The sequence below is a fragment of the Eretmochelys imbricata genome, chromosome 1 (assembly GCF_965152235.1).
Source record: "Eretmochelys imbricata isolate rEreImb1 chromosome 1, rEreImb1.hap1, whole genome shotgun sequence".
Taxonomy (NCBI): domain Eukaryota; kingdom Metazoa; phylum Chordata; order Testudines; family Cheloniidae; genus Eretmochelys; species Eretmochelys imbricata.
The window spans coordinates 344,839,228-344,867,111 of record NC_135572.1 but is presented as its reverse complement, the minus strand read 5'-3'; the positions used below and the strand labels follow the sequence as shown (position 1 = coordinate 344,867,111).

Sequence of the window (27,884 nt, the reverse complement as noted above, 5' to 3'; positions counted from 1 at the left end):
AGGGTATCTTTTCTTCTTCGCCCAAAACTTTTCTTTTTTAAATCTAAATTTGGAGCAATTTAGACAGTGACGTGTCTCAGGTGGGCACTTGACCCGTCAGAACTGCTACAGGCATTTTAAGGATAAAAAAACCCGACGATTTTCACATGAAATACAAGAGTTCTATCTTAGTTTCACCTTCCTGCAAATTACTATTTAACCGCTCTTTATCCAGGTCTTTACTGGATACCTGTGCAAATGACACATTTAAAATATCAGAGGAATAAACACATGATCCTTAAATACCAGTAAACAGAATTCTCTGTAATGAAGATCTGGTGCACTGAATTAGTCACGCTGATATCCCGGATTAGGGTCCGCATGTTAAGCCAGGCTCTGTCCATTGTAAGTATACAGCAGCGATAATACAAGAGACATATTTGCAAGCACATTCAACCTTCTTCAATGACGGCGTCACTAACACCACAGTGGGTGATGTGCCGTATACACTAAAGAAGAACAAAGCTGCAGACACCTAGGGCAGGGGCTCTCAACCTGAGGGTTGGGACCCTTCAGGGAGTCACGAGGTTATTACATGGGGGGGGGGGGTCACGAGCTGAAACCTCCACCCCAAACCCCGCTTTGCCTCCAGCATTTATAACGGTGTTAAATATATTAAAAAGTGTTTTTAATTTATAAGGAGGGAGAGTCGCACTCAGAGGCTTGCTATGTGAAAGGGGTCACCAGTACAAAAGTTTGAGAATCACTGACCTAGGGGAAACGTCATGGTTGTCTCTGTACGGCATCCCATGACCAACTGGGACGTGTCAGTGACAGAGGGGATAGAACACAGATCCCAACCACTTGATTAAGGAAGGATCTCCTTTAGCTACTAGCAGTAGAGGGCCAGGTAAACCAACATGCATTCATTAGATGGGGAAGGAAAAATAAAGTCCCCAGCTACAGGACTCTCCAAACCCCTTTCTTCAGGGCTCAAAACGAGAACAAACCAACCCAAATTACTGGGTAACCAATGCCTGGGGCCTTTCCAGCTTCCACCGGCTGGCAGGGGAGAGGACAAACCCTTCTGTCTATTGCTTCCTTTGCAGCAGCCTCCCTTTTCTTTCGGCCGAGATCAGCCATGGGATAACCTTTGCGTGCTAGAGCGCCTTTACACCTTGCCATAGACCTCTGATGCACCGATGGGATGCAGCTAGATAGTAAACTGAAGGTAAGTAATCCATTGCTGTCTCTTGAGCCTGCTGGTATCCCACTACCTTTCATGTTATAGCACAACGTACTCATTATTACCACAGGGGATAGTGGAGCCCACTGCTCAGCATACATCTCTGGCTTCTGAACACGGACTTTTCACCAGGGGTCACAGAAATACCTGGGGTCCTTCATTTAATGCTGAACTACTGTACTGATCCACAGCTCTAAGGATGTTTCTTTCCTCACCCACAGTGGAATGGTCTCTTGGTTACAATATGCTGCCCTATGACATCAGATGAGGGTTTTCACAAGATCTATAGGGTAACACTTGTGTTTTTTTAATATCAGAACGGCTATTCTGGGTCAGATCAAAGGTCCATCTAGCCCAGTATCCTGTCTTCTGACAGCGGCCAATGCCAGATACCCCAGAGGGAAAGAAGAGAACAGGCAATCACCAAGTGATCCATCCCCTGCCACCCAATCCCAGCTTCTGGCAAACAGAGGCTAGGGACAACATCCCTGCCCATCTTGGCTAATAGCCATTGATGGACCTATCCTCCATGAATTTATCTAGTTGTTTTTTGAACTAACCCTCACAACAAAATTAATGCTACAGTAGTTCTATGGTGCTTATTATTATTTATTTGTAGTAATGGGTCCAATACACCATGGGTCCAAAATCCTGAAGTCCTTATTCAGCGTTTGCTGAGGCAAAATTCCCAATTTCTTCAGTGGGATTTTTGCCAAGTAAGAACTTCTGAATTTGGGCCTACAGTAATACTCTTGAAAGTTGTAGTTGGACCATTATTACTATCTATCATATGTATTTTTATTAGATTTTCTACAGGAATTCATTTGTGCATTTACGCTGAGCACCTTTATAGAAACTGCCTAACTGACTGATTTAGTTCTAAACAGAGGTGGCTCTGCTCATACTTGGGGTTTATGGATCTGGGCCCATCTCTAGTTCTAAACAGCCAAAGCTGCCACATGTAAAGTAACCTACAAACATAAAAGACATCAGAGCTCCCTGAACCACTGGCAGTTGTAGCCGTTATTGGACCTAGCACAGTTCTAACATTGAACCTACAACATCAGACATCAAAGATACAGAACAAAGTCTGCCTTCTCTCCTCTTTCCCTATAATCCAAGTTTCATGAATGGCAGTGAGTGCACTGAAAAGACAACTTACGGGAGGAGTTACATTTTTCTTGGGCATGGTGGAATGATTTTTTATTTTTGAGTGGGATGATGGATTTAATGCAATACTGAAATGGAAAGTCCATCGAACACAGCACATTATAATTTCACATATTAGTTATAAACATGAGTGATCCATTATAAAAGTAAGTGGAAAAATATCTTCCTCAGAGACAGAAAAGTTCTGTACAGCAGGCGCACTTCAACTGTTCTAATGGTTTGAAAAACTCTACCGATTCTCACAGAATCCCCCAGAATGGGGGAATCTCTCCAGAACCAGTACAGTCGTTCAAGCTGGTGGAATTTAAGAGCTCCCTAATTCTATATAGGTTCTTATACCCCGCTCATTACTGCGGCAGCTGAGTGCCTCCCCTGGTCTGCTGGCAGGCGGGATGCTTGGTATTTGGAATATTATATACATTCATTGGCCCATCTGCTGCCAAAATATGCCGAGAATTTACCACCAAAGATGTGCCATTGAATATCTGGTATAGGGAACCTTCAGTGGAGTTATATCAGGGATGAACTTGGTTACTGACAGAGTTAGTGCCATTAGACAGACCAAATGGATAGCTCAGTGAAGTGGAAATGGGTATTTTTCCTCCAGATGGCTGGTTCAAATCCAGCCAGGGTGGATAAGGACCAAAAGCTGTGACTGTTTAGTGGCTCAGGTGTGACAAGCTGGTCGTCTTGATATAGTTTTCAATATAAAAGTGTCCAAATTAAGAAAAACAAACAACAAAAACAAACGACCAAGACAATTGGCACTAATTGATGCTCTTGTCAACAATCTGAACAGGAATGCACTGGTCATTCTAACTCAGGCCTGAGCCCTGTTAGGCCACTGCAGGAGAAGCTAACGTTTGCGTTGTACCTGATCTATGGATAACAAGAGGATTTCACTTTGCAGAGATGCCAATCCAGCACCTTCCATTTGTGCTCAATTAACACCCAGAGAAATCTTTAGGCCTGGTCTGAGCTACAGAGTTAGGTCAATGTAAGGCAGCTTATGCTGACCTAACTCTGTAAGCGTCTAAGCTAAAATGTAGCTCCCACTGATGTAACTTGCCCACTACACCAACTTAATAACTCCACCACCACCTTAGCAAGAGGCGTAGCACGTAAGTTGATGTAGTTAGGTTGATGCAGTGTCAGTGTAGACACTGCATTGCTTACATCGACTGCTGCTGCCTTTCAGAAACCATCCCACGACGCCCCACACAGGTAAATCGGTGCAAACGCTCCTGGTGAGGATGTGCACCTCCGACACAAGGAGTGTAGTGTGGACGTATAAAACCAATTTAATTACTGCAGTGGCTGTATGGTGGTGTAACTTAGGTTGACTTAATTTTGTAGTGTAGACTGACTTGCCCTTAACTTACAAAAGATATAGGGCCTGATTTCCCCTCACACTGGGGATTTCTCTCTGTGTAACTCCACTGACTACAGTGGGGTTACTCCTAATTGACACTGGTATGAACAAAAGAAGAATGACACCCAGATAAAAAAGTGCCTCAGTAAACGATTATTGTTATTTTTACATGCATCTTTGCGGAGCCTTATGAAAAGCAAAACAAGAACAGAAAGGCCCACTTTGTTGACTTCTAGGAAATGTGTCATTTTAATTGTGTGACATGGCAATCACACACTGATTGTGTGACTGCTGGCAATCACACACTTACCTGACACAGAAGTACAAAACAACCGGTCCTGACTTTTTGGGGAAGTCATGTTCTAGCACTCTACGGTCCAGCTGAAGCCAGTTTAAATGTCCCCTGACAAGAGAAGAAAAGAGGTACTTACTTAGTTTATATTAGCAACAAGAGACTGCTTGCTACTCACTGTAATGAGGGCTGAGGTGTTAAAACACACACACACAAGAACTATAATGCATGCTATTTGCCTTAGGCTATATTGTACAATATTTGAGAAACTCACATAAAATGTGCGGAGAAAAGAGGTGATATCATCTTGGCAACATTTCAGTCTAAATATTTAACACATAAAGTTCAATCTGTCAGGGTGAAAGCTGGTAGCACGGAACAAAAGCACAAATGACCAAAAAGATAAGAACTTCATCTTTTATTACAGTGCCCCTGGTGTGGCGTCATAATTAAAAGTCTGTCAGGATTTCCATTAAAAATCCTTATTGCTAAGAGTCTGTACAATGCCAGTAATATTTCACTCATGGCTAAACCCAGCCGTACAAAGTCTCAGACATTTTATTTGCCACCCCGTTCGCTTGGAATAGCCTCTGAATAATGCCTGCCAAGCTCTTCTTTTTCCTCCTTCAAAGAGCTCCTGAAAAACACAGCTGTTCCATGGAGCCTCCTAGCTCCAATTACCACATGCTGCTCGCTTGTGTCTGGATCGTACCTGCCTCTACTGTTTTCACCTCTAATTCATCCGTTTGTGCCTTTATGTAACAAGCTTTCCTAGGCTGGAGTACTGTTCTTCGTCACGTTCTACACACTGTGAAGTGCCATGTACACGTACAGTGTTATAGAAAAATCATTATTTATATTACAAAAAGAACAGGAGTACTTGTGGCACCTTAGCAGATACCGACTAACATGGCTGCTACTCTGAAACCTATTTATATTACAGTACCACCAAATGAGAGCAAGGCCTCACTAAGTTAGGCACTGCACAAACACATAAGATGAAATGCTGGCCCCGATGAAGTCAATGAGCCCTGATTTCAACTATAGGAATATTGCTATTGATTTCAGTGGGGATAGGATTTCACTTGTGGTGAGAAAGCATCCCTGCCCTGAAGAACTTACAGTCTAAACACACAAGAAGAAAGAGAGATGCAGTGACTTGTCCAAGATCACACACCAAGTCATCAACAGAACTAGGAATAGAGCCCAGGTCTCTTGAATCCCAGGCCACTGCACCACAGGGTCTCTTGGTGCTAATTATTCTTCACAAAACTATTTGCATTTTACAGATGGGAAAGGCAGACACAGAGGGCCAGATTTATAAAAGTATTTAGGCACCTAAAGATACAGATCAGCACCCAGTTGGATTTACAAGGCACCTAAGAAGGTTAGGCACTTACCTCCTAGTGAAGTCCACTGCACTATCCTTCCTCGGTATCAAATATAGAAAATCATTGCTGTAGACTATAGCAATGAAAGAGGATCCATGGAGGTCAATGATTTACCTCTTCAAAGTCCAGAAATGGGTAGGGTGATACAGCATGGCCAGAGGGCAGCAGGAGAGGGGTTTTTTTTTGAAGCAAAAAAGGTGTTTTTATTTGCATAACATACTTACAAAGCAAAAACAACAGCATATGCAATGTGTAACACAGCAACCAATCACAATTGTTTCCTCTTTAGCTTCAGGGGAGGGAAGTGTTCAAGCTTGCCTGGGCCCAGGGTGGGGGGCTTCCTCGACTCTCGTGGTCTTCCACCCTTCCGAGTTACCTGGTGGCCCAGAGCGAGGGGGCTTCATCGACTCTCAAGGTCTGCCACCCCCTCGAGTTACCTGGTGCCACGCCCAGTGTCACCAACAATTCCCTCCTTTGAAAGCACCCAACAAGAGGGGCAGGCTATGGGGTGGACAATCGGGGGGGGGGGCACGTGCACCCACGTGTGAAAGGACCCCATTAAGGTGGTGGTGTCCGCAGCAGCAATGGCTGGGGCTGGGGTCCCTTACTCTCTCCCCCAATCAAAGGGTCAAACAAAGGGAACCAGACGGGGACACCGAGCAGAGAACCTCGGACAGCGCCCACCGCTCCTCAAAAGCGTCAAGGGAGTCGGTGGACGCCGCCCAGAGGAACTCCGCCCGGATACGTGAACCGACTGAGGATCGGAAAACGGCTCCACAGTCACAGGAAACTCCATCAGCCAACCTCCTCTCTCTGGTTTTATAGATGGCCGTTTTAGCCAGGGCCAGGAAGAGGTTAACTAGGAGATCCCGCGACTTTGTGAGGCCACGGATGGGGAGTGCATAAATAAAAAGATGAGGGGAAAAATGCAACCAAAAACTTAATAGAAGATTTGTGAGGAGCAGGAACAGGGGCTGCAGCCTGGCGCACTCCAAATATATGTGCGCCAGGGTTTCCCTCACACCGCAAACGGGACAAGTATCTGGGATTAGGGTGAGCCGCGCCAAGTGCGTGCCTGTGCTCACAGCTCCGTGAAGGAGCCGCCAACTGATGTCCCCGATGGGCCTCAGAACCAAGGTGGAATACAGGCTGGCCCACCGAGGCTGCTCACCCTCCAAAGGTGGCAGAAGGTCTCGCCACTTTGTGTCGGGGCGGGACACAAGGGTGAGGGCGTGAAGGGTGTGGAGCACGAGCGTGTATAGATGTTTCCTTGGCGTGGTTTGGAAGCATACTGGCTGCAGTTCATGCAGCTGGCTCGCAGTAAAGGGGTGAGGGGGTCGATTGGGACTATGGGGCAGGGGTCCAATTAAAAGGTTTGGCGGGCCTGGGGTAGAGGGTGGGCGGGGCGTGCCCTCGAGCAGGACCCGGTCGAGGTAAGCTCAAGCAGCGGGCGGCAAAGCGGCCTTCACCTCCTGAAGTACGCGCTGAGGGGTGCGAGGTCTGGAGAGCCCCATGCGCCGAGCGAGCGTCAGGGGATCCAGCCAGTCTCCCCGGTCGTAGTCCAGTAGGTCTCCGACTCTCGTGACTTCTGCCAGGATCAAGCTCTGGTGCACCGAGCGGGACTCCGCCACCTGCACATGGAGCTGGGGGTTGTGTAGCAGGGGCTCCGCGAGGAGATCTACCCCCTCGGTGGCCGCCATGGACCTGGTCATTAAAAACAGTTTCCAAGTCTGGAGGAGGTCCTGATAGAAGACCGGCAGCCCGGAGAGTTCTCATGGAAGAACTCCTGGACGGAGATAAAAGAGCTGCCAGTCATATTGGAGCCCTCGGATACGGCGCAGGATGGCGTGCGCCAGTGTGCTCCATGCTGAACTTCCTGCACCATAGAGGAGCCTCTGCAGGGCCTGGAGGCGGAAGACGCGGACCTGAGTGTGCAGACACTTTAGGCCCTGTCCTCCTTCCTTCAGGGGTAGATGAAGAACCCCTACAGGGGCCCAGTGCATTCCTGATCAAAAGAATCCCAGAATCGATGTCCGGAGGTTGGTCAGGAAACCCGGGGCCGGGACCAGGGTGTAGAGCCGGTACCAGAGCATGGACAGGACTAGTTGATTAAACACCAGCGCTCTCCCTCGGAGGGAGAGACATCGGAGTAGTCCCATCCATTTATCACCCCGCCCTCTAAATTTTCCCAGTTCTCCAGCGGAGAGGGATGCGTGGCGGAAAGGTAAACGCCGAGGTAGAGCAGCGGACCCGCGCTCCACCGGATGGTCTGAAGCTCGGGTGGGAGGGAGCTTGCCTGCCGCCAGTCTCCTACCACCTAGCCAGAGATCTTGACCCAGTTGACCCAGGCGGAGGAGGCTGCCGAATAGATGGCCTGGCAAGCCTCCACCCGCGCCAAGTCGCCCGGGTCCTGGACCACGAGGAGCACATCATCGGTGTACGCCGACAGGACCAGCCGCAGCTCCGGCTCCCACAGCACCAACCCTATCAACCTCCTGTGGAGGAGAGAGAGGAAGTGCTCGATCGCCAGAGCGTACAGCTGGCCTGAGAGGGGGCACCCCTGCCGCACTCCTTGCCCGAAGCTGACCGGTTCAGTCAGGGTCCAGTTGAGCTTAACCAAACACTCTGCGGAAGTGTACAGCACCCGAAGAAAACCCACAAACTGGGGTCTGAAGCCAAATGCCTGCAGAGTGCTCAGGAGGTACCTGTGGTCCACCCTATCGAATGCCTTTTCCTGATCTAGGGACAGGAGGGTGAACGACAGGCCGTCTCTACACCTGAGTTCCAAAAGGTCCCAAACCAGAAATAGGTTATCAAAGATACTGCGGTCCGGGACAGTGTAGGTCTGGTCTGGGTGGATCACATCCGCCAGCACAGACCCTAGCCGCAGCGAGATTGTTTTCGCTACAATTTTGTAGTCCTTTCTGAGGAGTGAGACGGGATGCCAATTTCGTAAATCGTGGAGGACCCCCTTCTTCGGCAATAAGGCGAGCACAGCTCGCCTGCATGAAAGAGGGAGGACCCCACTCTGCAGAGACTTGGCCCAGACCATGACTAGGTCTGGGCCGAGGACGTCCCAAAACACGCAGTAGAATTCCACGGTCAGCCCGTCCATGCCTGGAGACTTATTAGTGGGCATACGACGGAGGGCTTCTGAGAACTCGGCCAGAGTGAGAGGCAACTCTAGCCGGTCTCGGTCTCTCGCGCTGACCGTAGGAAGCTCCTCTCAGAGAACTCTGCAAGTGCTAGGGTCGGTCGGATCCGCGGAGAAAAAACTTGCGTAGAAGGCTCGGGCCCTCCCGCACATCTGGTTTCTTGAGGGGGGTGCCATCTTCTCCCAGGAGGCAGGTGACGTGTTTCTTGGCCCCTCTCATTTTCTCCAGGGCATAGAAGAAGCGGGAGCCGCGATCCATCTCCTGAAGGAGGCGGATGAGGGATCGAACAAAGGCGCCCCGGGCCAGATGGTCCTCGAGGGCCCGGAGCTCCTCCTGCTTCTCCCGGCACGCATTGCAGAGGAGCGGGTCCTCGGGGCTGGTGGCCAGACGCCTCGCCAGCTCTAAGACCTCCTGTTCCAACTGCTCTATCGCCGCATTTCTCCATCGGCTGGTGCCTCGGGTGTAGTCGCGGCAGAAAAGCCGGGTGTGCACCTTCCCCAGGTCCCACCATCGCCGCGCCAAGGGAAAGGCACGCCACTGCCCTCGCCAGGCCAGCCAGAATTCCCGGAAGGACGTCACAAAGCCCTCATCCTCCAACAGGCTGTTGTTAAAATGCCAATAGCCCGGCCCCAGCCTCTCCACACAGAGGGAGGCTGTCGCGGTGGCTAGGTGATGGTCAGAAAATGGGGCCAGCTGAATGCTGGAGGAGCGGGCTCGTGAGAGATGGAAGTGTGATAAATAAATGCGGTCCAACCGGGAGTGGCACGACCAATGGGCCTCCACCCGGACAAAGGTGAACGTGGAAGTGTCATCCAGGTGGTGGTCACGCCAGATGTCCACTAGGGAGGGATGTTTGACTATCTCCCGAAGGGTGTTCGTGGCGGCTGGGCTCTGCTCGGTCCCCGAGCGGTCCCGCTCCTCGAGGGTGATATTAAAATCCCCTCCCAGGACCAGGCACTCGTGAGAATCTAAGGTGCCGAGGAAGGTGGACGCCTGTTGATAGAATTGCAGCCGCTCCGGGCCCGATGTCGGGGCATTGACGTTAACGAGGTTAATCACGAGCCCCTTCATACGGACCCAGAGATGCAGCAGGCCACCCGGCACGGCCTCGGCGACCCCTAGCACCTCGGGCCGTAGGTCGGGGGAGAAGAGGGTCGCCACTCCAGCCTGTCGAACCATGGAATGGCTAAATCCCCCACTCCAGCCGCCAACTGTCTTCAGCGGTCGGATCCGTATGGGTCTCCTGCAGGAAAACCACAGAGTACCCTCCCTCCCGAAGGAAGGAGAGCACCTGGGACCTGCGGAGAGCCATCCTACAACCCTGGGTGTTCAACGTTGCGATGGCGAGAGGTGTCATGGGGAGGGCCGGGGGGAATCCTCACTGGCAGGGACGCTCGCATCCCCCAGCGCGCCGCGCAACAATCCTCGATCCATTCCGTAGGTGAATAATTGTTCACGGAAGACGCGGACCCACCAGTAGGCCACAGCACCCTGCTTCCCCGTCCCTTTACCTTCCCCCATGAGGGCCCTTGTGGCCCGGAGGATTTGAGAAAAGTCCCCCCATCGCTGGAGAGCAAGCTGTACCTTGTTGCGGGAGCCACGGACATCTTCTAAAAACTTCCGCAGCGCTCCTCGCAGCTCATGGGGGGATGGGGTTACGGTTTCCCAATTGTTCCCCGGCGGAGCCCTTGGTGCAGCCCCGTGGCCCACTAAAACGGGCAAGCAGGGTGCGGACCCCCGATGGGGTGCCTGATGGGCTGGAGCTTCTAGGTCTGCCTCAAACGCTGGGGCAATAGGGGGCAGTGGAGGGAAAATAGCAGCCCCTAATGGGTCGGGGCAGGAGAACACAAATGCCGCTCCCTGGGGGTCATCAGTTGGAAAAGGGAAGGAGACAGCCCTGGGGGCAGCAATAACATTGCATGAGGTAAACTGGATAGGGGTAGGGGAAGGAGCAGGGGCAAAGGTGAGGTTCTGGGTTTCCGGAGGCAAGCAGCTGGATGGTGGCGCCTCCCGATCTGGCTAGAGGGTTAAGGGGGTGGGGAGGGACCTCTCAGTGATACCGGGCGTGGGCTCTATGGTGGATTTAGCGGCCACAGCATCAGGAGGTGGATTATCTTCTGTAGGGCCCCCGCCCGGGAAGGAAATTGATTGCTCCGCACCAATGGGGGGTGCTCCTGGCGACTTGTGTCCTGGCCGCGTGGCGCTGGCTGTCACCTGAGCAGGCTCGGTGGTCATCAGCAGGGTGCCATCAGCAGCCGGGTTGATGGAGGAGTCCAGGGGCTCCTCAGAGGTGGGAGCAGAAGCAGCAGTTAGGGGGAGGGAGCATGGGGAAAAGAGGGGTGTAGTGAGGTCGCCCAGATTGAGGTTTGCTGGCAAAAAGTCGTCCTTCCCCTGGGCGACCAGGTCAGATCTAGGGCCTCGATCTCCTCGAACATGGAGGAGAGGACACTTTCCGCCACCCCGAGGTTCTCCCCGCTGGCACCCGCCACGACGGTTGCCTCAAGGTTCACGGGGGCATTGGGTAGTGTCAGGACAGAAGGGGCTTCCTCGAGGGTCTCGGCGGGGAGGGTCTCCCTTGGAGGGGAGACACTACCTTCCGGTGCTGCCATGTCTTTCCCGGCTGACACCAGTGGATGGGACGCACTCATTGGCAAAGCGGAAGGCTCGGCATTGGTGCCCCCCTTCCTGGTCTTCCGGGGGGCCTCCGCTTCGGGTGGATGAGGCAGAGCTCGAGCCTTCTGCTTGCCTCGCTTCCCCTGGACTAGGGTCCGGCCCTCCATGGCATCATCTGGGGGCTTGTTAGCAGGGGTCGTGTCAGGGGGTAGAGGCGATGGCTCAGGGACTTGGGGGGGGAACGGTGGGGCAGCATAAGGGAGGGAGGATTCTCCCTGGGGCAGGCTCTCTCCCATGCCTGGTGGTATCTCTGCCACACCCTCCTCCATAGGCCCCGCCAGATTATCAGCAGCGAGGGCAGGGCTCTCCCGCTCGTCTGGGCATTGTAGGGGAGGTGCCCCTTGGGTCTGAGTGGGAGTAGTGGTGGTCCGAAGAGGAGGCGGGGCGGGTTCGGGTACCGGGAGGCCAGGGGTGTCGGCAATGACGGGGCCGATGTCCTGCCAGGTCTCGGGGATCCCAGGTGCCCCTCCTTGCCGGGCTAAGGGGCAGTCCCTCCGGACATGCCCCGACGCCCAGCAGAGGTAGCACCGGGCTTCCCCCGTGGAGAAGTACACCCGGTAACGGGCCCTCTGGTGGGAGACTAGGAAGGACTCCTCGAGCGCCTCTCTGTCATGCGCCGCTGACGGCAGTAGAAGCTGCACTTGCCGGCGGAAGGAAAAGATGTGACGGAGGGTGGGGTCCTTGCAGCCCAACGGGAGAGGGATGAAAACAGAAACAGGTTTCCCCAGGGTGGAAAGGGTGGGTAACAGGGCAGCATTGGGGAGAAAAGGAAGGACAGAGGTCAGGACCAGGAGGACGCCCAGGTCCTCCAGCGGCTCTAGGGGGACAAACACCCCCCCACCGCCAGGCCCCTCTCCACCGCTTCCTGGGCAGCGGCCTCCGATGCTAAGAAGAAGATGACCTTCCCATACATTTTGGAGGCTGCCACAATGGCCAAGGGCCCCACCACCCTCACCAATGCCCGCACGTAGGTCTCCACGTGGGGCGAGGTGGGCACCAGGAGGCATCGGACACCATGCTTCCTTGTCATGGTGGGAAAGGGGCCCTGGCCGCTATTGATGGTGGCAGAGCCGGTGGGCGGGAGAGATGACGAGGTGGCAGGCGGGGGGGCCGCCGCCGCCCGGGCATACATCCTGGGGGCTGAGGGAGGGACACCCGCAGAGCTGGTGGAGGAGGCAGCGGGGAAGGACGCCATGGTCGGTGGTGGGGCCGCAGTAGTGGGGGTGGCCTCTGCCATGGAGGGCCTGGTGGTTTTAGCGGGGCCCTTCCCCTTCTTCTTGCCCTGGCCTTTCCCGCTGGCTGGGGGGCTCCCCTAGAGTCTGGGGAGGCGATGGGCATGGCAGCGGTGGAGGTCACCCAGGTGCCCTCCATTGCCGATGCCCCAGCGGGGGTGGTGGCAGGTGGTTAACAGGAGTTGGGGTCAGGTAAAAAGGGACAAGCTGTGGGGTGGATAATTCGGGGGGGGGGGGGGCACATGAACTACCGTATGCTTGTACAGAGAGTCCTGTTTGGTTGGCTGGTGCTTCTGGCCCACACGGGGGAATCAGGGCGAGCAGCTGAGTCCAGAGGCAGATGTTAAACAGCCAGCTAAGACGGTGGAGGGGGGCAGTGGTGAAGATCGTAGTGTGGGGGTTGGGAGGACACAGATGGATCGGGGGGCAGCTCCGTGCCACACCCCCTGTGTCCCTACAAACACAGTCAAGACACAGTCAAGGCCTCCCCCCACACGAGAGCACAGTTCGAAAGTTACTCAGTCTTAAGGCCCCCTCCACGGCGATTTGTAGATTCCCCGGGCGGTGTTCCTCTGGTAGACAGCTTTTTCCCTTTCTTTTCCGGGCTTTCTTTGCAGCTGTAGCATTCCAGGGATGCCAGAACAGATGATAAGAGTCTCTCTCGGCCAGATACGGGTCCACAAACAAACAGCAAGTGGCTGGGTCCGGGGGCTGGGTCTCTCCACTCCCCCGCTCCGGGGAGCAGGCCAGCAGGCCCCCCCTCTCTCAGGGGGCCTCAGCTGGAGCGGCAGCAGCGTCCGAGGGCAGGCGGGGGGAGGGGGGTGCCACAGCCAGCCGGCAGCCAACCAGCACCCAAGCAACAGCAGAAAAACAAAAAAAAAGGGGGGGGGAGGAGAAGGGGAGAGAGCATCTGGCCTGGTCGTGGGGGAAGCCGAAAGCAGGGGCAAAAAGCAAGGAAAGCCCAGGCCAGAGGGCAGCAGGAGAGTGCTAGAAGGGAGCCTTCTTCCCTGTAGAGGGAAGAAAGTTTGCTATAGATTAATTAAAGCACCTGAAGCCAATTAAAGCACCTGAAGCCAAGTAGAGCACCTGAAGCCAGTCACCTGATAAAACCCCCCTGCTTCAATCAGACAAGGGAAGGAGTTGAGGCAGAGTGGACTGGTGTTGGAGCAGTTTGGAGGGAAGCAGATGAGAGTTTGGAGAAGTGCTGTGGTGGGCTAAGAAGACCAAAACCCTAGGTAAAGGGACACCTGGTTTGTGCAGAGGGAGGGCAGAAAGCCCCACAAGCTGACGGGCAGGAGAGGGTAGTAGTCCAGGAGAAGGAACTGCTAGTTACTGCTATCCCTAGGGCCCCTGGGCTGGGGCCCGGAGTAGAGGGCAGGCCCGGGTCCCTCCCTCTCCACTCACCTCCTCTAGGACTAGTGGGGCAGTTAATACCCCAGTTCAGGGGCAAGAAACTGCCCTGAACCCTCCCCAAGAAGAGAAAGTGCGAGACCCGTCCAAGTAGTGCTGGCAATTTGCCACAGTAGTTACAATCCATGAGGAACTAAGGCAACTATAATCTTTTTGTGCCAATTTCCTTAGAGTTCTACCATTGCTTTCTCTGCCTGTCTCAACTAGGGACAGTCTCCAAATTCTGTGAGGTTCACCTTTCTGAACCTTCCCTCTCAAAATATTTTGGTTTGACTTACAAACCCAGTTTGAGTACCCAAAGCTTTCTCCTTGTGATTTCAGCCTGTGTGGTTTTTTTTTCAAAGTTTGTTCAATGTTTTTTTTTCCAGCTAATGGAAGCTTGTGAGGGGTGCTAGGGATTGAAACACTCACCCAGCCCCTGCCTAGCACAAGTGGGTGCCCTATATACAGTGTAAACACTATGGCCAAGATTTTCAAAAGTGACTAGTAATTGTGTGTGCCCAGCTCAAGAGCCCTTAAAGAGGTCTGATTTTCAGATGGTGGGGGGTCAGCACCTTCTGAAAAATCAGGCCCCTTTAAGGTGTCTCAAGTTAAGTACTGAAAGTCTGAGGCACCCAAAATCATGAGTCACTTCTAAACATTTTGGACCTTTTTTTTAAATGCACATTTCTCCCCCCCCCCCCCGCCCCAATTCTCTGTTCCTTTTATCTATAGTATCCTTAAGTGGAACATGAACCCAGTGATGCTAAAACTTAGACTGGACTTTAGAAACCACATTATATGAGGAGGTTGAAATTAGACAAGCGTATCCATTACTACTTAAACAACTGTTAAAAAGCAAGCATTCAATAAACTAGGGCCCATGTACAAAACACTGTCAAAAGCAAGGAAGAGCAACCCTAAGGCCACCACTCTGTCCGCAGCCTCTCCTTTTGCTTCTGTGTTACTAGGTTGGTCGTAGTAGCTGATGGCATTACACACCAGGAGCCAATCTCCCATTGAAGTCAACATGTTGATGAAGGACTTGCTGTGTAAGTCCTATGGGTTTATTCAAGGGGAAGATCCAAGTTTGCCTTACATGTGCAATGATCCCCAACCACAGTCGAAAATACTGAGGGCCGAGAACAGCCATACACTTTAGGTGGTTGCGTCTTTTGGAAAGAATCATTCTATCTGCATTTTAGCCTAAGGAACTGGGTTAATCGGTGCAAAAGAATATATGTATTTAATATTGCCTGTGTCTTGCTTCCTATATTGCACAAGTAGCAAAGAGGTGGCAAGAAGAAGAGGCAGGAAAGCCAGCCACAAAGCTAACGCATCGAGCTATTTTTAACATGCTCATTTCCCTTGTACCTGAGTGCAAAGAAAACTCTGTTGCTCCTTTCACAAGGGAAATGATATCCACGGTTACCACTTAAAATGTTTAGCAAGGACTGCCTTATAGCAGATCACCACTTACCCTCTGCCTTTTCAAGCACACACATGCACCCTCTGACAAGTACAAAACAGCTGCCAGAATCTGCTGCCAGCTACCAAGGGGCCAGATTCTGATATGCCACACAGCACTTTACTGCGGAAGTGGTCTCATTGTCGTACTCCTGGAGAAAGATGCTATTCAACACAATTAAGGGCATCAGAATCTGGCCTAGATATCTAGTAGTCTTGATGTTTTTTAGGTACCCACTAGGAAGCTTGCACAAAGAACCCCCTGATATGCTCCAGCATGGAGACACTTCTCCAGTACAATTTAATAAGAGGCACATGACAGCTTTTGTGTTTATTATCTGCATTGGTTTTTGCACTTAAGAATTTACATCAGTGGAATCACCACTAATAGTCCAAACTGCACAGGCTCTACCCTGTCACAGAGGGGCTTGTATATTATTATTTAGTTGATCCTTTCTGAAACCTAGGTCATTTTTTGTTGTCTATGGAAGCTGTCAGGGTTCCTTCCCCACTCTGAACTCTAGGGTACAGATGTGGGGACCTGCATGAAAGACCCCTTGAACTTATTCTTACCAGCTTAGGTTAAAAACTTCCCCAAGGTACAAACTTTGCCTTGTCCTTGAACAATATGCTGCCACCACCAAGCGTTTTAAACAAACAACAGGGAAAGAGACCACTCGGAGACATCTTCTCCCAAAATGTCCCCCCAAGCCCTATACCCCCTTTCCTGGGGAAGGCTTGATAATAATCCTCACCAATTTGTACAGGTGAACCTCCAAACCCTTGGATCTTAAGAACAATGAAAAATCAATCAGGTTCTTAAAAGAAGAATTTTAATTAAAGAAAAGGTAAAAGAATCACCTCTGTAAAATCAGGATGGAAAATACTTTACAGGGTATTCAGATTCAAAACACAGAGGATCCCCCCTCTGGGCAAAACCTTAAAGTTACAGAAAACAGGAATAAACCTCCCTCTTAACACAGGGAAAATTCACATAAAACAAAAGATAAACTAATCCGCCTTGCCTGGTTTACCTATACTGGTTGCAATATTGGAGACTTGGATTAGGATGGGTTGGAGAAGATGGATTTCTGTCTGGCCTCTCTCAGGCCCAAGAGAGAACAACCAGGTAAACAAAGAGCACAAACAAAAGCCTTTTTCCCTCCTCCCAAGATTTGAAAGTATCTTGTTCCCTTATTGGTCCTTTGGCTCAGGTGCCAGCCAAGTTAGCTGAGTGTCTTAACCCTTTACAGGTAACAGTATGTTGTCTCTGGCCAGGACGGATATTATAGCACTGTATACAGAAAGGTGGTTACCCTTCCCTTTATATTTATGACAGAAGCACTGGAGTTAAATTGTTGATCCAACAACAAATAGAGGTGCTGGAGTTAAATTGCTGTGTCAATAACAAATATGTAATTGCATTTAGCAAACAGAAATGGAGCACATTTATTTTATGGACTGAGTATAGATTTTGGCATGTGGGCTGGGCACTTGCAATTGCATAGAGTAGTTTCCATTTTCTCCCATCAGGGTTTTCCATGGAAAGCAGCATGTCAATGAACACTTTGCCTCAAGGTGGATTCAGTTATACTGGCTAGTGTCCAGTTTTATAGCAAGTGGATCTACATCTATTAGTGTGCATAAAGCACTTTGAGATCTGTGGATTAATAGCTTGACCTACCTCCCTTTCAAGTCAAATTTCCATTCATCCCAGCGGGGCAGGATTAAGGCCTGACTGCACTATAGAAATCCTACAGATTATTATTATTGTTATTACAATTGCCATCAACTACTACAGCAGAACCCTATTAAAATTAAGTCCCTGATTTCCCAGAGTTAGGGCTATATCCTTGTCTTTGATGGAAAACTCTTGGGAAGGAAAAGGAGGGTCTAGGAAACTGCGCGGGATTCATGGTGCAGATTCAGCACAACAGTGGAGTCCGTAACATAGAAACTGCCATAATGACTCAGACTAGTAGCCCATTTCAGAAAGCTGCATGGTCTATTGGCTGGGCCACTGAATGAGATATCAAGACACCTGGGGCCTCTTCCGGGCTCAGCTGCTGATTCACTACGTGACCTTCAGCAAGTCACTTTATCTCTCTGTGCCTGTGTTTCCCCTCCCATCTTTGATCTGTCTCATCTAATTAGACTTCAAGATCTTTGAGGCAGGGACAGTTTGTACTGTGTTTGTACAGTGCCTGGCACAGCCTCCAACACTACTGAAATACAAATAATAATCCTAGCGCTGACAGGGGTCGGTACCAGATGCTTCAGAGGAAATTTCTTCTTCATCCAGGCCAGTTGTTCTCAACCTATTCATCACTGTGGGCTGTATATGTGGCCCACAATGTGTTACGTGGGCTGCAGGCTGAGAACCACAGTGCCCCCTGCTAAACTACCCCACAAACCCCTATGCCCAGCGTCCCCCATCCGGAGACCTCTTCACAGAGCGGGGCCAGGAAGCTGAGACCCGGACCCCGCCGAGCACAGGGACGGGCAGCTAGGACCTGGACCCTGCTGAGCATGGGGCTGAGCATGGTGGGCTGGAGCCGGTTCGCACTGGTTTGCTAAAACCGGTTGTTAAATTTAGAAGCTCTTTTAGAACCGGTTGTTCCGTGCGGGACAACTTGTTCCAAAAGGGCTTCTAAATTTAACCGGCCAAAAGTGGCACCTTAGGCGCCGACTCCATGGGTGCCCCAGCCCTGGAGCACCCAAGGGGAAAATTTAGTGAGTGTCGAGCACCCACAGGCAGCTCTCTGCCCCACCCCCGGCCTCAGCTCACCTCCACTCCACCTCCGCCTCCTCCCCTGAATGCACCGCCCTGCTCTGCTTCTCCGCCGCGCCCCCTTCCTCGCCCCCACCCCGGCTTCCCACGATTCAGCTGCTCACGCGGGAAGCCAGGGCAGGCTGAGAAGCAGGTGGCGGCTTTGCACTCCTGCCCAGGGAGCGGAGGTAAGCTGGGGTGGGGGGTGGGCCGCCCGCGCTGCAGCAGGTAACCCGGGGGGCATGCAAGGGAACCGGTCCCCGCCCCAGCTCACCTCCGCCACCCTCGGCCTGAGCGGGAAGCTGCCACCTGCTTCTCAGCCCTCCCCGGCTTCCTGCCGAACAGCTGATTCGCGGGCAGCCGGGAGGAGGTGGGAGGCGTGGAGAAGCAGAGCGGGGTGGTGCATTCGGGGCGGAGGCAGAGCGGAGTTGAGGTGAGCTGGGGCCGGACGTGGGGCGGGGAGCTGCCTGTGGGTGCTCTGCACCCACCAAATTTTCCCCATGGGTGCTCCAGCCCCGGAGCTGGCACCTAAGGCGCCACTTTTGATGTGATCAGTGGGGGGAGCGGCCGCTCCCCTTGCTCTCCCCCAGCTACGCTCCCCCGCCCCTAGAAGCCAGAGGGACCTGCCGGATGCTTCCCAGGAGCTGCCCCAGGTAAGCACTGCCAGGCTCCCCACCTCGCCCCCTGGCAGGTCCTTCTGGCTCGTAGGGATGGGGTGGGCACCCACTACGGTGGCCCACGAGACCCTCCTGCCCAGTTCTGGAGGCAGTCAGGGGACAGGGGATGGGGGTAGATGGGGCAGGGATCCTGGGGTGGGGTCATCAAGAAACTTGGGGGGTTGGATGGGACAGGAGTCCCAGTGGGCGGGGGTGAGCAACGACCCCCTCGTAGGGTGAGGAGGGAACTGGTTGTTAAGATTTCGGCAGCTCATCACTGCTCCCCTTGCTCAGCTGGACCTACTCTGGTAAGAGGTTAGGGGCCTGCTTCAAAACCCAATGACTTCAGTGGGCTTGGGATCAGGCCCTGCAATAGGAAATAGGGAACAGCATGCCGTGGGGAATAACCTGCGGTTTTGTAGGGGCTGAACAACCCCTGATGCGGAACAGGCAGCTTGGCAGACCTGCACCCAGCTCTAAGGCTTGACTGTTCCTCGAGAGAAGTTGAATTTTGGTCATTGCAAAGATGATTTTACTTTAATGAATTTTGGAAATGTTGATGTTAAAGGAAAGAGGGTTAGTGGAGAGTCACAATCTCAGGAGTTCAAAAAAATGCCATTTTCCTCCACGTCCAGTGCCTTCAGCACAAGACTATCCTTCCTATCCAATCAGCCAACTCATAACTCCACTGGCTTTATATCAGGGTTGGTATTTGGCCCCAGGTGTCTGACCTGCCATAAAGATGCCATCGTTTTGACCTTGCTGATCTTCAGCTAATGGTTAATACTGTAAAGCATTTCTATGACCATTAAAATACAAGGCGTACGTCTTTCTCCCATAATAGCCTGACAATCTAATTTCAGTCATGCTGAATGCAGTAATGACCCTATATTATCAGAAGAAACTATTAAGTCACGAGCACAAAGGTTGTTCCTATTGATTTTCTTCTCAGGTTGTCATGATATTCCCAGTCCAAATCATTTCTAAATAACTTACTCTCGTAGAGCTTTATACTCTTAAATTAAAGAATTGCTGTAATACTTCATTGCTTTTTTCCCTTTCTAAAACTGCAGCTAAGCCAACCTCAGAGGATATTTATGAACCAGAACCTATTTTGCCTCAGCCACCATAAGCCTGGTGCACTTCATGCAAGGAAGTGAACTCCTAGATTCAGAGAAATTATATGTCAGGGAGGAAAACCAGGGACAGCTCCTGGAATCGATGTTGCAGAAATGTTCAGAATTAAATTATTCCTGGTTGTATTACAGTAGCTGAACAGGAGCCCCGACCAATACCAGGGCCCCGTTGTGCTAGGTGTTGCCCCAACGTGTAGCGAGAGACTGTCTCTTCCCCTAAGCATTTACAATCTAAACAGACAGAGGGTGGGTGAAGGGATCTTAAAAAAACTATCCCCATTTTACAGCTGGAGGAACTGAAGCACAGTGATTTGCCCACAGTCACTCACAGGAAGCCTGTGGCAGAGCAAGGAATGAAACCCAAATCTCCCAAGTCTCAGCCCAGTGCCTTAATGACATGACTACCTTTTTGGGTGTGTTTGGCCAAATAAAATCATTATTACATTTCACTGGCTGTGTGACTGATTGGCAAAAGTCTACTAATATTGAGGGGGAAAACAATGCATACACTAGTTAAAAAGAAAAGTAATTATTTCCCCAGTAGGCAAGAAGCCTTGCTGAAATGGGTTAGCACTCACTGAGGGGCAGTGACGGTCTGCAGACCAGGCTTTGGCTAAGCTAGGATTTAAGGGTGTATCACTAGATTGTGTTAGCTCGCTTGATCTAGGAAAGCCCCCAGGCCTTAACTCGGTCAGTGTAGCACCTGTTACAGTACATCTTGCTTTATCTTGACTAGCTTTTTAGAAGGTGTTAGTACCATTGAGCTAGCAACCAGGATCTAGCATCCCACCTTGAAATCCTAGTCTAGACAGTGATCATCCAGACAGCATCGTTTCCATCTCAGATGCTCTCCAAAGCTCTGAGCACTTTGCTTGACAACATTTGTCAGTCTCTTGCACTTTCCCCTTCTGTAACCTAGACCTTTACTCCCACTGGACTTTTTTAAAGCCTAGTTTTCCCAGGTGAGTCTGAGATGTCTGCCTGTATATCTAGTTGATACACCACCTCCTCTTTAGTATCTGCCCATGCTCCCAGGGGAATCCCACCCCCACATCACAGTGGGTGTAGACAGTGACCCCACTTTCCCCAGTTAGTACCTATGAGACTGGTTAAACATTTTCAATCCCTGTCTGTCTTGCCATGTGTTTTCCCTTTTTAAATAGTGCCTCTACCTTTATCCTGAGAATAACAGCACCAGCTGGTCCTCTCTGACTCTATTTCCCCCTGGGGCAATTCACATGGAGTGGCTCACCAGCTCTGGTAAAGGGATTGATTCCCACTCAGAACAACACACGGAGCAAACAGTAAGGGAACACCATCTCCTGTTTCTCTTCTTTTAAGCACAAACTCTGTCAACCTGCCCAAGGCTGAAAAGATCTTCACCAGCTGTGAAATCAGTGCCTGAGTGGGGCAGGATTCTGGACCCACAAACAGGTGATCCTTATTCAGGCTCCAATCCAGCATGTGTATAACTTTGAGCATGAGTATCCCATTGCTACTCACTCACATGACTGAAGCTACACCTGTGAATTAGGGCTTTGCTGGATCACGGCTCCTTTGCAGACTACAGACCTGTACTCCATGGAGTCTCCATAAGCCACTTGGGCATGGGAACAGGATAACAACGGTAGATCTGTAGTGTACAACACCCCCTTAATATAGCTCCCTGCTGCATGTGCATTATTATCTTTCCACAGGACCCCTACCTCATTTCATACACCATCTATTCTGCTTGCCATTCATCCAGGAAAGTGAAATTGGATTGGCTAGCTGCATTTACTAGTGATAGCAGCATTCCCAACCCCAAATGCTCAAAAACCATGAGACTGACTTAAAAATCACAACATTTTAAAAATAATACCTATGGGATCCTTTTTATTAATTATTATTTGTACTCTGACAAAACTTAGGGGGCCCAATCATAGACCAGAGTCCTGCAGTGCTAGGTGCTGTGCAAACATAGAACAAAAGGATAGACCCTGCCCTGAGGACCTTACAATCTAAGTATAAGACAAGAACCAACAGGTGGCTACCAAACAGAGAGGGAGCACACTAAGACAGTACTAGTCAGCATGCTAAAGAGTGGCCACAGCACACTAGCTGTCTACCCACTGAGTATTTATTTGCCTTCTTGCTTTTGAGCTGCTAGAGCTCATGTTTTCAAGCTTTTTTCTAAAACCGTAAGGGCCAGAGATGTCCTTTTTTAAAATGAAAGCTGCAGTTCTGATATCATCACATTCCTCCAGGAGCTTGAGCTTCATGAAAAGCACCAAGAGAGGACAACACTGTGATCTTCAACTTTGTTTTCTGATTCTCTGGCACGTTCACAGGTGTGTTTGTATTTGGGTTTCATCATAGCTCAGGGAGTTCAAATCTCCAAAGCCCTGTTTTCACTGTAATTCTTTACTTTAAACACTCATGAAAACATCTCTATTTAATATTAAAGTTTGCAACCCCTTCATTTCCTCCTCCACCTACTCCCCCTTTCTTTTTTAACAAACATTGATGTGGGCCCTAAAATGACTGGGACAGTGTGATTTAAAAGGATTTGTTCTCTGTCCCTCAAATCATTTATCATTACTGTTGAACCTGCCTGACTGCATAATCCTGTTAACATGTTAATTATACAGTTCCGTTGTACTGATAAAGATTGTGAAGAAGCAACTGGATTTTAAATCCAAGACTGCTTAAACTGACCTTTTGCCAATGCCAAATGACAAGAGCTCATTTAACATTTGACTAGGATGGGATCGTTAATGTCTCCGTGCATCGCAGACAATGATTGATTCACAATAAATGACATTATCCCCCCGGCCCGGTGCAGTACGAGGCTTATGTACCTCTTAAGGCCCATGTAAGTCCCTAGCCCCATAGGCTTTGTGCTAAGGGCTTACGTGGTAAATAGACCTTCATGCTGCCCCTTGTGTATGGTGTGGAGAGACGACATTTAACTTTCTCATGATTTAAGAGTTGCTTCCCGGCATTTCTATTGTGGCACTTACGTTTCATCCGTGAAGGCAATTCCAAAGTATTCTTTCTCCTTCAGGTTGAAATGAGACGCCACCAGGTCAAGCAGCTCCTTGGCCAAAAGCTTTGGCTGGAAGGAAGGAAAGAAAGTGATCCATGAGGTTAGGTTTGATATACTCCCTTGATGCTCCCTAGCACAAGCAATGAAATCTCTTATACCCTCACACAGGGACTCGCTAAGGGACAGTCCTGTAGAGGGGCTGGAATGGAATGCAAGTGTCACCCATTGGTGAGTGTGTCACGGGTCTTCCTCTGTGTCTGATCCACGTAGAATAGGAATCTGGTCTAGGGATAGCTAGGGAGCGTTGGCTCTTTAGCTGTAGCCATTCATGCTTTTAGCTCTGGAAGCTCCTGCTTCAATCCCCAGTGTGTCTACCAAGATGGCAGACATGACACAAGATCCTCATATCTGGAGCCAGTAATGAAAATCCTTCTTCAAAGAGTTCTATGAGGTAATTTACCTCCCAAAAGATTCTGAGCACCCTCAACTTCTGCTGACCTCATGAAGTGAATGAGAGTCAGTGGGAGTTGTGAGTGGCCAGCACTCACCACACCATGCCTCTGTAGCACTGGAAGTCAAAATCAAGTAGTCATTTAAAGAAAAAATAATTAATTATTGTTTGTGTTGCAGTAGCGACTAGAGGCCCCAAGCAGGGATCAGAGTCTCATTGCACTAAGCAACGTACACATGCATAACAAAAATCTCCCAAAGAGATGACAAGTTAAGTATATGAGAAGGCGACACAATGAACAAATGCAGTGCTGCAATGGCGGGTCTGAAGACTAACATCCTCTGTTTACTTGAAAGTGGGCCCCTTTTGCAAACCTTTGAGTAACTCTGTCTGAGTGTCAGTAGCAAAACCTTAAATCAGGTGACTCACATCCAGTTTTCAGTGGGCACTGCTCTGCTAACAACCTCTGCTCATGATTCTACACTGGGGCTAGCAAAGCTTAGGAACTCTTTGTAGACATTTACAGAATCAGTAAGGGTGGATAGGATCTCTTGCTGGCTCTTTGACTATATCCAGCAGCATTGTAGGGATGCTGTATCTATCACTGCTGCCAAACTATCCCGTTATATAGGTGTGAAGTTTAAACCAGAATATCGATTCCATAGCCTCCCTATGGGATTGTTCCACCCCATTATTTAAGCGAAGTCTTCTAATTGCAGCAGCTCTTTTAAGCAAGATTTTCTCCTTGTGGACTAATGAAAATAGTTGGTCCCTGTCTTCTTTAAACCTTCTCTTCATTTATTTGTAGACAGATAACATGCCTTCAATTGGTTGTCTTTACTTCAGACTCACCATGCCCAGCTTTCTTATCTTAGTTTCCAGAGCTTTTTTATTGAGTAACCTTTAAAAGCACTTTTCTGACAATCTGATTTATTTGGGCTTAAGCTTTCGTGGCTAAAAAAACACTTCATCTGAAGAAGTAGTTTTTTACCCACGAAAGCGTATGCTCAAATAAATCTGTTAGTCTTTAAGGTGCCACCAGACTCCTTGTTGTTTTTGTGGATACAGATTAACTTGGCTACCCCTCTTATTTCTGACACTGTCACATTATCTAGGCTTCTGACATTAATAAAAAATGTAGCATCAGGAGATCGGATGTGTGGGACCAAATGAAAAGCACATCAGTTGTGATGACAGAACAAAACGGTTGCCTGTTAGGTCCTCTCATTGTTCGTAGGTGAGATTGTGTCATGGGATTTAGGGTCTTGGGAGAAAAGAGCAGAAACAAAGGCATGTTTGCAAACTATCTTTCACAGGAGCATCAAATCCAAATTTACCACTGAGGTTCACCAAAGGAGGTGTACCTAGCACTCCTGAAGCAATGTGAGGAGACCCTTTTGCATTGTATGCTTTATTTGCCCGGTTTATGTCTACAATTAGTCCTTTCCTCCTAAAATTTCCTACAATAGCAGCTCCAGTGGTGGCAGGTGCTCTAGTGTAGACAAGGCACTGGAAGCCACTAGTGTTTACCACCATGTCACTGTGGTATTACCTAGACTAAAGCTCCTACCGTTGATAGCACTGGAGGAGCTATGCCAATGTTAACAATAGTTGGGAAATTTTGGGGAAAAAAGACTACTGTAGACAAGACCTGTGGGACCAAAGTTCTGTTAGTGACAGCAGCATTAAAACATGGTTATGGCCAGTGGCTACTAGCACAGTTTCCCTGACCACTGTTGATACAGATTGTGGCCCTGTCTACACTGCAAATCCTACTGTCTTGGAGGACCCAGTTACAGTGCAGCAATTGGCAGGCTTCGTTAACACAACTCAAGTCAGCTAAGTGTTGGAGTCAACAGAGTTACACCAGGGATGAATCGAGCCTGGAGAGACTGAGTGATTTGACCGTGATTGTATAGGAAATATGTGGCAAAGCTGGGAGAACCGTGGTGTCCCAATGCCTAGTCCTATGCCTTACTCACAAGAACCTCTCCCATACCCTCCTGCAGCCCACACTAAACAGAGTCCAGTTATTGCTGCACTCATAGAGCCATTTCCTTATCCTCTGAAATACTTCCTTAAAACTTACCTCTGCCACGAAGCCCATAGCTCACTGGCATTGGTGAGGCAAGTGGCAGCCTAAGACATCTGCTGGTGTGTTTATTTAATTGTTACCTCATCCTACAACAGTTCATCTGTTTTGTCCACCCGTTACATCCTGGCACCTAGAGTAGGGATTACTTATCTGTACAGCGACTAGCACAGTGGGGCCCTGATCTTTGCCTGTGGTTTTTAGGTACTACCACAACAGAAATAATGAAACAGCAGCAGCCATGCTCAGACACGGCTGTAGCTAAAACAGTTTGTTCCCCACGTATAGAGAGGGCCTGAGTTACCGGACAGGAAGGATGGCCTAGTTGATAAGGAAGTGGAACGGGTCTCCAGGGACCTGACTTCAGTTCTTGACTCAGAACTTCTTATGCCTGATCTTGGCCAAGTCACTTCATCTCTCTGCTCCACCTCTGTAAAATGGGGGTGATATTTTCCTAATGCAGAGGGGTGTTGTGAGGACAAAATCCATTAATTATTGTCTGATGCTTGGACACTATGGTGCTGGGGGCTATACGAGTACCTAGATAGATACACAGAGACAGCTCAATACTTCATCACACTCACCTCAGATTAGGAGGATCAGTGGCAGGACAGAGTAGTAAAAATGGTCATTTCATTTAAATTTGAATGCCGATAACCCCTCCCCCCATGCCTGCCTCACCTAAATGGAACCTCCCTTGGGTCCTTTTCCATCCCCCTCCCTGCACAGGGGCACACGCAGCAGTCCTCAGAGTCATATGCAGCCAGCCGGTGGCAGCGGAAGAGGAGAAAGGCTTTTCTGTTTTCCTCCGATTCAATGACGACTTGACAAAGCACGTGCGTGGTGACGGCACTGTCTGTGCAGCCAAGGCCATTGATGGAGGCCAGGTGAAGCAGGCTCCCCACAATGGCATAGATTGCAGCCCTGAGCTCTGCCCCTGGCACCGCCTGGCAGCTGCCGCTCTGCTACCACGCAGATATTCGATAAAGGAGCCATTATGCGGCTGAGCAGAGAAGCCAGACGTCAGCCTCAGCAGCCCTGCTACCTGCCAGGGCGGAACCAAGCTGGAGATGTGGTGACATGACACCTCCCTACTCCCTAGGGCGGGAAGTAGTGGGAAGATCAGATTTCTCTCTCTGGGCAGAGAAAATAAAAGGAGTGCTAAATAAATGACCTGAAACAGGCATTCCTGGTCCTGCGGGCACCAAGCGCCTCCTGCTTTGTGTGGCAGCACAACCATTCACCCGTCATCCTCAGGGAGCTCCACTGATCTGAATAAATGCAAAGTGTTTGCTCATTATTTCCGCAGAGTGGAAGCATCCGACTGATACAACTCATGATGTCGTCCAGCGAGCGGTACACTGGGGTTTCCGCCTCCCTCGCTTGCTCCTAGGTTGCTCGCTCTGTATTCTTCTGACCCAACACCCTTGACAAAACCAAAATGTCCTTCTTGGCCCTTTGCTGCAGTGGGTCTGGAGGGGCAAGGCGGGGGGGGGGGGGAATAGAGGGGTAGGGAGAGGGAAGTAGAGGGGAGACTGCTTCCAGGTATTGGGTGAGTCTCTTTAAAAAACTGCTGTATCAGATAAGATGGGATAACCCTTGTCTTGGCAGATAAGGGAAAGAACAATAGAGGCAGAGATGGCTTTGGCTCCGAGCCAGGTTAGTTACTGGCTCAGCATCCCCGCAGAGGCTTAAGACTGAAGTTAAGCCCTGCTAGTCCTCTCCAAGATTACTTTCCTCAGTCATCCTAAGCCTTGTCACAGCTGTGCAAGGTTATTGGCCTTTTTAGTGCAATGGAATGAGCCCCTTCCTTCCCTGCAGAGAGCCCTGGAAGGGATGAGCGTCAGTGACTCTGATTCTTGGTGGCAGGAACTCACTGATACTAAGGGGAGGGCCCACCTGGCTGGGACCCAGGGCAGGAAAATTGTGGCCGAGACAAGTGAAGTCGCAGCCTGGATCCCCATCTCAAGACAGACCTGGGTGCTGAAAGTTAACAGTTAAGCTGATTGCAGTTCAGGATGAGAACGGATGAGCCATGACCTCCTTTCGTGTGAGCTACATAGACAAAGAGCTCATTAGCCATGTCCATGGCATGTTTTAATTCATTATTAATTTCTGGACTTAACCTTCCAGAGGATGCTTGTTTTGCATTAATAAAACTTCCACCTTAGACACAACGAAGAAAAGCAGGTTAGCCCAATGGAGCAGAGGGGTCTGCGGTATGACTGGGCATTATTGGGACATTAGGACTTCTCTGCATTAAAATATATCATCCAGACAAGGTCTGCAGATTGGATCCTGATGTCACTCCTGTAGGTGTAAATGGGGAATACTGGAGTTACTCCCGATTTACAATCATGTAAACGCGATCAAAACGTGTCCTCA

At 50.1% G+C, this 27,884-nt stretch overlaps 1 protein-coding gene across 3 annotated transcripts in view; it reads right to left on the bottom strand.

Moving 5' to 3' along the window:
• Positions 1-27,884, bottom strand: part of FRMD4A (FERM domain containing 4A) — a 292,885-nt gene that overhangs the window by 117,907 nt on the left and 147,094 nt on the right. For all 3 annotated transcript variants that reach the window (XM_077836359.1, XM_077836340.1, XM_077836350.1), the window contains exons 3-4: positions 22,931-23,025; positions 4,078-4,170 (exon numbers count right to left, since the gene is read on the bottom strand). In XM_077836359.1, coding sequence (XP_077692485.1) covers positions 4,078-4,170; positions 22,931-23,025 — 188 coding nt within the window. The remainder of the gene's footprint in view (positions 1-4,077; positions 4,171-22,930; positions 23,026-27,884) is intronic.